The sequence below is a fragment of the Staurois parvus genome, unplaced genomic scaffold, assembly GCF_062004578.1.
Source record: "Staurois parvus isolate SC_StPar_1 unplaced genomic scaffold, SC_StPar_1.0 ptg000836l, whole genome shotgun sequence".
Lineage (NCBI taxonomy): Eukaryota > Metazoa > Chordata > Amphibia > Anura > Ranidae > Staurois > Staurois parvus.
Window position 1 is genome coordinate 490,488 of NW_028318632.1, and position 12,463 is coordinate 502,950.

The following is a 12,463-nucleotide window of genomic DNA, read 5'->3' on the forward strand; positions in this document are numbered from 1 at the left end:
CGTTCTAAGCCCGGAAGAGTAAAGTGACGTACCGGTACATCGCTTTGCCTGCAGCTACCGCCCATCCCGTAAAAATGGTGACTTGTTTTACCCTCTGTATTATAAGACCATGTGTTAGCTTGTTTGCTGAATAGCAGCAATTTAACCACTTGCACTCCCGAGGATTTACCCCCCTTAATGACCAGGCATTTTTTTGCTGTTTGGCGCTGCACTAATTCAACTGATAATTGCGCGGTCATGCAATGCTGTACCCAAACAAAAATTTACGTCCTTTTTTTCACACAAATAGAGCTTTCTTTTGGTGGTATTTTATCACCTGTGAGCATTTTATTTTTTGCGCTATAAACACAAAAACCACAAAAATTTGGAAAAAACAATATTTTCTACTTTCGGCTATAAAAAATATATTGTAAACTCAAAATTAGTCATAAATTTAAGCCAAAATGTATTCTGCTACATGTTTTTGGTAAAAAAAATCCCAATAAGTGTATATTGATTGCTTTGTGCGAAAGTTATATAGTGTCTACAAACTATGGTATAGATCAGGGGTGGGCAAACCTTTTGACTTGAGGGCCGCAGTGGGTTCATATATTGGACCCGGGGGCCGGACTAGCTGCTGGCCGGCCCAGCCACTACCATGCCATCCATAGTAAGTATAGTAATATTCCCCCATAGTAAGCACAGTAATTAATCCCCCATATAGTAATTCATCCCCCATAGTAATTCATCCCCCATATAGTAATTCATCCCCATATAGTAATTCATCCCCCCTATAGTAATTCATCCCCCATATAGTAATTCATCCCCCATAGTAATTCATTCCCCCCTATAGTAATTCATTCCCCCCTATAGTAATCCATCCCCCCTATAGTAATTCATTCCCCATATTGTGTCAATTCACTTACCTTTGCTCCGCACGTTCCTCTCGCCGTGTTCCCGCGCCGTTCCGGTCTTCAGGGCGGACTTTGAGAGGAGAGGAGTTCGTCGCGCTGCCCCACCTACATCCTGACAGCCAATGTTTGCCACGCTCCGCGGGCCGGTTTAAAAGGTCCGCCGGGCCGTAGTTTGCCCATTGCTGGTATAGATACTGTAATTTATGCCACTTTTTGCTATACAGCCATTTTGACCACTAAATGTATAGGTACCTAGTGCGACTCACAGCAAAAAAGAGCACCTGGCTGTCAGGGACTGCTTGAACAGCTACAAAAAATTTACCGACAAGTGCTAACAGGGATCAGGCCTGTTTCTGTGAACACTGTGGTTTTGTATGTAATGTATCAAGTAACAGTTATCTACTGGCACTGCACTTGCTGGGGGAGAAGGGGGGGGGTTAAATGTGACCTAGGTATGTTCTAACTTTAAATGTGTAGTGTTTTACTCACTTTTACGGTGTCGTCTTCTCTCTCTGGGACGAAATGTGCCCAGGCAGAGAAGAATGACATCATATCCTGTCCTGTGTAACTGTCAACACAGGATAGGACAGGGACCGATCATCCTATTTCAGCCGGACATCACTGGCTGAAAATGAAGGATTGATCCCTCGGGGATCAAATGGTGACAGCTGTGGGTCGGTGGGGGCACGCGCGCCCTCCCCTGCCCGCGAAAAACCTCGGGAGCGTGGAGCACGTTTAAAAACGTGCTTTTGCGCAGCCGTGCCACCCTGCCAACGTTTTAATGCAGTGGCTGGGAGGCAAGAGGTTAATAGATTATATTTTGGATTTTGTTTGAACGGATATATTTCCTTTCATCAGATGCCACTAGTATAAACTGAAGGATTTTGCACAATGCAATGAACACAGATCCTTTCCTTACACTAGCAATTGATGGATCCTGGTCATTTGTTTTTATTCAGGTAGAGTGACCTTTATTATTATTTACCAAATTATAATTTTGGAAACTATGGAGACTCTTTCACTGCTGTTGGCCCCCCTCTGGACCCTGTTCTACGGCTGCTTTTGCTTTCTCTGTCATGGCATGTGGTGGGTGGCTGGCCCTTAGGTCAAGATGGTATTTCATAACAATGAGGTGAAGCATGTCGGACCACAAAAGACCAGCATATATGTATGCCACTTTTATAAAATGTTTTGGTGAAACTGATGAATAAGATTGTATTATGGATTGATTTTATGAAATATTGTATATTATATTAGTAGCTTTTATATTTAACAGAATATATAAAGTATATATGTATATATATATATATATATATATATATATTTTTTTTTTTTTAACAGTGGTGCCTCAAAAATCCCATCTTTTACAATACGCTACTAGATAAAAATATTGAGCTGACACTGAAGATAGAACATACTAACACTGTATTTTTGGATTTAGAGATTAAGGATAATAGGCAGTCTAAAATGAGAAACCATTTTAAGCCAACAGATTGCAATAGTTATATTGCTTTAGATAGCGGTCATCACAAGTCTTGGCTTTTTAACATTCCAAAAGGACAATTTATAAGGTTGTGTTTCAACTGTTACTCTGAGGCTGACTTTCTACGGCAATTAGAGATCACTAACAGGTTTATGCAAACAGATTATAATAAGACTATGACAGAGTGAATTGCAGACAGTTAAAGCTATGGATAGGAATGCTTTGATAGTTGACAACCCTTCTAGAGTTAATGCCAACATGGTGGAAAATGAATACAGGATAATTATGAATTATAATGTCCAATATAAAGATATGGAAAAGATCATTAAAAGGTACTGTAGTATTCTGAAACAGTATAGAATATTGGGTTCAGTTTTGCCCCCGTATACCAAGTTTATCTATAGGAAGGCACCTACGTTAAGAGATTTTATAGAACCAAGGGTTTTGGATCCCCCTGTAAGGAGAAGTAATAAAAGGTTTACATTTTTATAAGGCTTTTATGCTTGTGGTAAATGTGTAGCACTCTAAGGTTAATATGAAAAAGCATAAAAACTTTGTGGCCTCTGTGACGGGGAAAAGTTAAAAGATCTTATTACTTGTGCTACCCTGCGTGCTCCAGTATGTGGGCCGGACTTCAAACTTCAGGTTAAAATTAGGGAACACGTTAACAATATTACAGTGGGTCCTAAAATGCTTGGACACATAATTTTGTTCACTTTTTTTAATAAGGATCCTAGTGGCCTTAAGATTTGGGGGTTGGAAAAAATTGAGAAGCATTGGAGGTGTGGTAATTATATAAGGCAATATAGCCATAGGGAATCATATCGGATTTATGAAATGAAACTATTATCGCCTCCAGGTTTAACCACTTCCCATCTGGCCATTGTATATAAATGGCCGGACGGTGGCAGTGCAGGGTCGGGTGGCCGTTTATAAACAGCCTCCCCGTCCCCTGCTTGTGCGTGCTCCCTGGAGCCTGCAGCACCGCGATCCGGTGCCCGCTGTGTCCTCCGGACACAGTGGAACACCGATCGTTGGACAGGACCTTTGTACGAGGTCCTGATCATGTGATCACTGATTGGCCAATCAGTGATCACATGCAGAGTAGTAAGCAAGATGTCACTTCTGACATCATTGCTTACTACATGTGAAATCTGTGAATGATCACAGAGGTCACATGGTACAAGGTGTCACGGTCGCCCGATCGCCACCCTCAACATGCGACAATCGCACGACCGCGACCAACAATAATACGTCATGCCCACGGCGTCAGACCCCAGACCTTCTCACCAAACTCGTGACCAAAGGACCGGCCGATCTAAAACCGCGATGTGACGTGCGTAACAATGCCACACTAAGCTGCGCCCTGCACAACGATTGTCCAGCTAATGGTCTACAATCTGTGCCTGCAGCCTGAATGCGCTTTTTACTGAGTCGGGTTAGTTACGAAACTAACCCTCTACTGCCACCACCACTTTTTATACAGAGAAAGGGGAAACTCTCTATCAAATATACACTGTGATGGTTGAAAAGTCGCCTGACCAATACGGCCACCGCAGGCAGATTGGGCAGAGGATTAAACAAACACAGTAGCGTCTCTTCAGAAGGCAGGAATTCGTGAATTGCAAGTAAGCACTTAGAAACAGTTTAACACTTTTAGAAAGAAAGATTTATTACTAAAAGAGTCAAACAGGTGCAATAAAATATTTACAAAGAAAATGTAACTAGATATATATATTTATATATAAAAACAGCATATCACAGCCAAGAGATAACAGGGAGAAGTTAAAAGGTGAAGTTACTTGCCATGTTAAGCCTTGAGGTAGCAGATCAAAGTTGCAGAGCGAAGGGTCTTTGATCTCCTGCTGTTAGGATGTTAAAATTAGGAGATCTCTTTAGCTTATCCTCAAGCCTACAGCCTGTGCTTTTTAAAGTCCCCCAGCAGGGGGGTGCCTTTGAGTAACTGGCCAATACTCTGTTTAGGAAGTGATCTTGGGCGGACTCTGAATTAAAACTAATATCTTCATAATCCATGATATGAAACGCAGGGGACAAACTGACTTGAGGAATGTTCATTAAATTCTGTCACCTTAAGCCGTTAGGTTTTATGAGGTTACAATCTCTTTCAATTCCTGGGAGAAGCTGCCTTATCTGTTTTATGATGGGTGAGCCTACACAGGTTCTTGGGTCAGTGCTTCCCAATTCTCTGAGGAACACTGGCCTTATCATGACGTAGGTGAGGAAGGCTACACTTTCGCAAACTGCTCGGCACCGAACGAAGGATGCCTTAACCTGCTGTTGACCCATAACCCGCACACACCACATCTGTCACTGTGCCTCTCAGGAAGGGAGGGGGAAGGAGAATAAAGGATTGAGGAATACTTCTAATAAAAAAAAGGGGAACTCCGCGTCCAACTCTGATGAGCAAGTTTGCTACACAAGGCTATTCACAACAGCCTTGTACCATGTGACAAGCTGTGACCAATCACAGCTCACACAGTAGTTCTCAATGGCAGCAAGAATGATTGCTTTTACAGCCTTTATTGGTGTAAAAGCAATCCGTGTAAAAAAAAGTGGTGACACTGTACTGCACGGGTGACAGTATGTAAAAAAAACCCCCAAAAAAAAAAAAATAATATAAAATAAAAAAAAAAAAAAAGTTTATAAAAAATAATTTTTGGTTATAAACTAATTTGGGTTATTTCTTTTTACTAAAAAGATAACGGAATTAATTTTGGCCAAGACTTACGATGAAATATTATTTGCAAAATTTTATAATTTTTTTCAAAATTTTTGGACTTTTTCATTTACATAGCAAAAAAATTTAAATCCCAGTGGTGAATAAATACCACCAAAATAAAGCTTTATCTGTCTCAAAAAAATCATATGGGTATGTGTTGCATGACTGCGCAATTGTCATTCAAGAGTGAAAGTGTCCGGACATGAAGTGGTTAAACAGAGTTTGACTTGAATTGTTTTATTAGTGATCTGTAAATTTTGGGCCCTCCCTTTTTTTTTTTTTTAATCTCCTCCTCGGTTTATGATTAGATTGTATTTGTATTGATATTAAACATGCGTTCCATTTTTAGCTAATTTTTTATATTTATGATTAAAGAAATTTTAGATTTATATTATTAGTATTGTTGAAAATGTAAGGCGGCTGTGAGATTGACCTAATTAGAGTATATACTGGGTTTTTAATATAATTTTTTTATAAATTTGTAATGTACAGTGGGGATCGAAAGTTTGGGCACCCCAGCTAAAAATTTGTATTAATGTGCATAAAGAAGCCAAGGAAAGATGGAAAAATCTACAAAAGGCATCAAATTACAGATTAGACATTCTTATAATATGTCAACCAAACTTAGATTTTATTTCCATCATTTACACTTTCAAAATAACAGAAAACAAAAAAATGGCGTCTGCAAAAGTTTGGGCACCCTGCAGAGTTAATATCTTGTACTGCCCCCTTTGGCAAGTATCACAGCTTGTAAACGCTTTTTGTAGCCAGCCAAGAGTCTTTCAATTCTTGTTTGAGGTATCTATGCCCATTCTTCCTTACAAAAGTCTTCCAGTTCTTTGAGATTTCTGGGCTGTCTGTCACGCACTGCTCTTTTAAGGTCTATCCATAGATTTTCAATTATGTTGAGGTCAGGAGATTGTGAAGGCCATGGCAAAACCTTCAGTTTATGCCTCTTGATGTAATCCCCCGTGGATTTCGAGGTGTGTTTAGGATCATTATCCATTTGTAGAAGCCATCCTCTCTTTAACTTCAGCTTTTTCACAGATGGCATCAAGTTACCATCCAAAATTTGCTGAAATTTTATTGAAGCCATTTTTCCTTCTACTCGTGAGATGTTCCCTGTGTCACTGGCTGCAACACAACCCCAAAGCATGATAGTTACAACCCCATGCCTAACAGTTGGACAGAGGTTCTTTTCATTAAATTCTGTGCCCCTTCTTCTCCAAACGTACCTTTGCTCATTCCGGCCAAAAAGTTCAATTTTAACCTCATCGGTCCACAGAACTTGTTTCCAAAATGCATCAGGCTTGTCTATATGTTCATTTGCAAAGTTCAAACGATGATTTTTGTGGTGAGGACGTAGAAGAGGTTTTCTTCTGATGACTCTTCCATGAAGACCATATTTGTACAAGTATCTCTTTATAGTGGAATAGTGTACCACAACTCCAGTGTCTGCCAGATCTTTCTGGAGGGATCGTGCAGTCAAACGTGGGTTTTGAATTGTTTTCCTCACAATCCTGCGAGCTGTTCTGATATTTTTCTTGGTCTTCCAGATCTTGCTTTAACTATCGCTGTTCCTGATGACTGCCATTTCTTAATTACATTCCGAACAGAGGATATTGACATCTGAAAACGCTTTGCTATCTTCTTATAGCCTTCTCCAGCTTTGTGAGCGTCAACTATTTTCAGTTTCAGTTTTCTAGACGACTGCTTAGAAGAACCCATGGTGCTGATTGTTGGGGCAAGGTCAGATGAGTCTGGGCATTTAAAACCTTTGAGATTGACATCACCTGGTCTTCCCAGACGATGATTGAGAACAATCCATGACACTGGCAGGTCTCAGCTTGGAAAGGGGGCAGTGCATGCTATAAATTCTGCAGGGTGCCCAAACTTTTGCAGACGCCATTTTTTTGTTTTCTGTTATTTTGAAAGTGTAAATGATGGAAATAAAATCTAACTTTTGTTGACATATTATAAGAATGTCTAATCTGTAATTTGATGCCTTTTGGAGATTTTTCCATCTTTCCTTGGCTTCTTTATGCACATTAATACAAATTTTTAGCTGGGGTGCCCAAACTTTCGATCCCCACTGTATTTTTGAGATTTTCTGTGTCCCCAGTGTCTGTTGGAGCTCTTTGTTGAAGTCACTGTTAAGCCTTCCGTCTTTCCTTTGGCTTTCATGTTTCAGCTCGGCTTTTGTGTATTCTAGTTGCCATGGAGGTGGCGGGCGTCACTCTTTTAAATGCAGGTAGATGTGTTGGCTTCTCTTCTGCTGAGGAAGTCCCACTCTAGGATGGAACGCATACAGGGGGGTGGAGCCACATCCGTGGTGTCATATGCATCTCGAATCATGTGTACTGGCATGTTACGGAGTGCTCTTATCGGCACTGGTTTAGTGCCTATTCCTGTGTGTTACATTTATGAGCAGTATTTACCCCTTCACGCCGGCATCTCCCGGCCCTTTAAGGAGTTTCTGACGCCAGGAGGCCTGGTGGGGTTCAGGGTCATGTGACTGCCATGATTGGTTGTCACGGCGGTCACATGATTGGAAAAGGTCCCAATCGCAACAGATCGGGACCTTTCCGTGGGACACCGATACATCTGCTGGGAGCGCGCAGGATGCAGTGCATAGCTTGGGACTTTTTGGCACTATATTTGGCACTTTATGTATTGTTTGGTTGCACTACTTGGGTTTATTTTAAGTTTTATCTTTACAGGATAAGGTCACCGGCTCAGACACTCGCCTCACAAAAGGTAATGGCAACAAGAAACACACCCTTGAAAGTGAAGATTAAAGAGTGAAATATCCTTCATCAGTTCAAAAAGGCAGTTTATGAAGAGCCAAAAGAACTAAATTGAATCCCATGGATTCAATGGGGGGCACACGGCAGTCACCCTTTACAAAGTATGGGAAGTCAGAGGTATCTGGAAGAAGATCAAAAGCACCTGACCCTTGGTGCTAGGGGCCAGATGCTGGTGCAGACCTATCTGCAAAAGCACCAAAATTTGTCCCAGAGAGATTTTTATGTCTTGCACCATGCAAAGTATGCTTTTCATGTGCAGAAAGTAGAATTCCTAACTTTCAGGATTGTGGGAATTACCTATTCCGAGATGTTTCTATCCCCCGGAATAGTCAAAAGCCACCAGCAATGGAGCAGGACCAGGACAGGGAAATTAGGTGAGTATAACAGACAGGTGGTGGAGGTGCACGTTAAGATTAAGAAAACACGGAGTAGTATTGGTAAAGAAGTATTCATATGATGATTTTAAAGAAGAAATATTGAGAAGGACTTCTTGAACAATTGGGACTTATTAAAATGTTACATTTTGAAGTTTATATATACACATTTTTCTGTTGAGAATTTGAGGTCACATTTGAATGGTTTAAATTGATGTTGTGTGGAAAGCGCAGCACTGTTATTGTGTTATTTGTGGTTTTGAGCACATTTATAGGCGTATGTGTAGGCGTGGGCAGCTTTTAAGTTTAAACACTAGAGCTGCTCATGGGATATCTTATTATTTATGAGACTAATAATATTGTTGTGCTATGTGTTAAAACATGAATCATGAGTAGAAGTGTCACCACTCTAGCTACTAACCCAATATCAGGTTAAAAAGGTTTGTATAACCCACCAGTAACACTACTATTTCAATAGTGCGTTAAACATAACCTCAAAAAATACATAAAAAACAGTGAGTTTCACCACCACTGCTGACATAAATCTAATAATGTCCAAAGCAGAAAAAAAATGTTGAATTTAGGAGCGTTTGAACATCATTCCACAGATGCAAACTGTTTCCTCCACTTGCGATGGAGTAGCAATGCCTTCAGTGAATTTCACCACCACATGCAGCCTCTTACCAGTTGAGTAGACCAAGTTATAGGTGGTCTAAAATAGCATGTTTGAATCAGGGATCATCTATAAATATATCAGAGATCATCAATGATCACAGCAGCAGGATATTACAAAGGCATTTTGAGAACCACAGGGCACATCAGCAGGGATTCACTACCAGCACTTCACTTCCATCATGCATGTTATCCCATAAAAGAAAAACAGGCATCCCATAGTGCAACCTGAAGCTTTTATTTAATATACATACACTGCAAATCTACTCATATATAGATGTAAAGCAATCACATGTAATACAATCAGCGCCGCCATCACCTCCAGTGGGCTTGATAATGTCAGCACAGACTCCGCCCCAACGCGCTACCTCCAAAAGGATGTTTTTAACCCCTTGGAAATGTCCTTTTGGAAGAAAAGCGTCAGGGCTTATAAGTGGTGACACTTAAAAGCACGATTCACTTTTAAGACACAGCTCAACATTTTATTTGCCTTTTGCATATCTTATGCACTAGTACTGAGTGATTTTTTTAGTGCAGCTGTGGAAGATTTTCATTTGTGTTTGATTTATTGGTTTAGAAGCACCAAGCTCAGTTTTTTGTCTTCTTTTTCAATAAAGGTGAGAGTCCCTGTGTCTCTGGCCAGGGCACCTCTATAGGGCTCTACTGTGCAGGAAGGAGACAGGGGACAGCATGGGATGTAAACAATCTCTGAAGCTCATGGGTGGAATTAATTTGCTGAGGGCACAGGGGCATAAAAATAATGGCAATTTGTCTGGAAGTACACGCATTTCTTCAGTAGCAAACTTTATCACACAAGTTTCCAATACTTTTCCCCTCCTGTCAGTCAAAATTTACAGTGATTAAAATAGGAATGAAAATGTGATTAAAGTATATGTAAACCAATCACCAAAATCTCATACAAGCTTCCACAACAGCCTATATTTATAAAGTTACTGCTATACAATTATAAATATATAAATTTTATATATATATATATATATATATATATATATATATATATAAAAAAATAAATAACTTAATTGTATATACTTTTTTTCTTTTTTAATTGTTGGATTAGACTTACTATATAGTGTATGATTGCTGCATACAATTCAGCTGCTAAAAATAATTAGGTATTGTAATAAGTCACAAGTACTTTATGAAGCAATTTTTCTCAGTTTGTGGCAAAATTTTAAAATGTCCTCAAAATCTTTGTGAATGAAAGAAGAATTGATGTTCTTTACCGATAGAGCAAACAATCCTTTAACTATATATGTATGTATGTGCAAAAAATGAAGAATGGGGGGAGGGGGTTGCAATACCCATAGTCATTTTAAACTTTTTTTTTGTACTTAGTCTGTAGTTTGTGTGTCTTACCTAGGCTCATAACGAATATCAAAAGTATCATTTAGAATCCCAGCACCAGCACGCAACCTTTCAATACCATTCCTAACAAAGAAAGGAATCATTAGACCGATCAGGTAAAAGGCAAGGTAAGGTTACACCATTCATCTATAATTTCAAAATTTCAGTATGATCTGTATTCATCAGTGTGCAACAACACAAACTACAATCATTATGAAACCAAGTACTGTGGTCTGAAAAAGAATTCAGGCTGCAATTTCCAAAAGGAACTTTTACGGCCAAAAAACCCCCCAAAAACATTTTTATTGAACCCATTTACATGCATATACACAAAACACAATACATGCAAACATGCAGTTACACTTGTTTGGCTACAATGGCCATATACAATCCCCTTTCCCTCCTAGTCTTATACTTACCTGTCACCTAATTCATTGAGATTGCTGTGTAGCCTGCTGCACACTACACAGGTTTTTTTTTCAAATTCTTCACTGTCATATATAAATCTGTATGTGTATGCATACTGCAATCTCTATTTAAAAGGTTAAGTTCACTTTTTCCACAAAAACAATAAATGCACTTTTTTTGCAGGTAAAAAAATGTGCTTTTATTATTTTGGTCTGCAGAAGCCTGTAAAGCATTGCTTCAGCGATCAGTAGATCGCTGATGCCATGCAGGTCTCCTGCAAATCTGTCAGTATATCCGATTGCCCATACGGGATGTACGAGCAAGCAGATATGCTGACAGGAAGATTCAATGAACCACCACACAGCTCCACAGTGCTGTGGTAGTTCATTGAAAACTACAAGCTGACAGCCGCTAAGGCTGTCGGTACTTGCAGTGCGTAGTGCATTCATTTATGGAGCTCTGAATGAATGATGTGGCCGTTTGGGCGGAGCCCTGCACGGCCACACTGTTTTCAAATCTGACAGATCATATGGGGGAATTTCTCCCTGTACTTCTAACAGAGGGAGGGTGGAGCAGCAGGCGGCAGCTGCAGCATTGGGAACATGTTACATGTTCCACCCTAAAAACGGGAACATGTAACATGTTCCCAAAGGTGAACTTATTCTATAATTCTTTGAAGAGTTGGTACTCTACTGGGACAAGTAAAGTATCAACTCTCACTAGGATTAAATGGAAATGTGTGGAAGGAGTTGTGTTGAAGGAGTTTGATCCAACAAAAAGTTCAAAGAGGCGGCTGTATAGATCCAAGTAGGCATACAGAAAAATTTTTGGCAGAGAAGTGACAGGTAAATATAACAGAAAGGAGCTAGGAAAATCCATCATAGCCAAAGTAAGGGTGTAACAGTAAAAATATGCTAGACATTATTTTGGTATGAGATATTAAAATAACACAAGTTTGTTTAATCTTCAGTGGCTTTTTGTTATGCCTCCGATTCTACAATTGATATCAAACTTTTTCTCACCAAGCAATCATGATGCCATTGTCAGTGCAGAGGTGTGGCGGTGGACATAACAAGGACATTCCCATACAATCTGTTAAATTTTGCAGCATTTTACGAATATATCCATTACTGGCAACCCCACCAGATACAACCTAGAAGAAGATGAAACACATGTGATTCTCAAACTCATGTATTCCTCTTGGCAGTTAAAAAAAAATAAAATAAATTATATTATATTAGATTTGTTAATTTGCACACACAAAAAATAATTTTTCCTAACAAATTCATTCAAGACCATGTTGCAAATATGAATACACCCCAATGAAAGTCTTAGGAGCAAAGCTAAATTTTAGAGAACAAAATCCTAATTAAACAAGAATTCAACTACAGGTGAGTCTAATTATTCATTAAACAGGTCCAGCAGACAGTTCATAAAAGGGTATTACTTAAAGAAATTCCCTTCCCATTTCATGCTATCCGCAATGGTACCACATGGAAGAGAAATGTCACAAGGCCTGAGAAAGAAAATACATTTCTTTACATGAGAAAGATGAAGGCTACAAGAAGATTAGCAAAGCTTTACTTAGACTTTACTTTGCCAATCACTTCAAAAACAAGATTGACACAATTCGCAAGGACATCGCCGCAACTCACACGCCCTCTCAACCCGTCCCCTCTCACACAGCTACCCCCTCATCCTCGACATAACCCACAGGGACT

General features: G+C 39.6%; 1 protein-coding gene across 2 annotated transcripts in view; it reads right to left on the reverse strand.

Moving 5' to 3' along the window:
• Nucleotides 1–12,463, reverse strand: part of OSGEPL1 (O-sialoglycoprotein endopeptidase like 1) — a 102,095-nt gene that overhangs the window by 13,192 nt on the left and 76,440 nt on the right. For both annotated transcript variants that reach the window (XM_089655358.1, XM_089655359.1), the window contains exons 6-7: nt 11,765–11,895; nt 10,347–10,418 (exon numbers count right to left, since the gene is read on the reverse strand). In XM_089655358.1, coding sequence (XP_089511484.1) covers nt 10,347–10,418; nt 11,765–11,895 — 203 coding nt within the window. The remainder of the gene's footprint in view (nt 1–10,346; nt 10,419–11,764; nt 11,896–12,463) is intronic.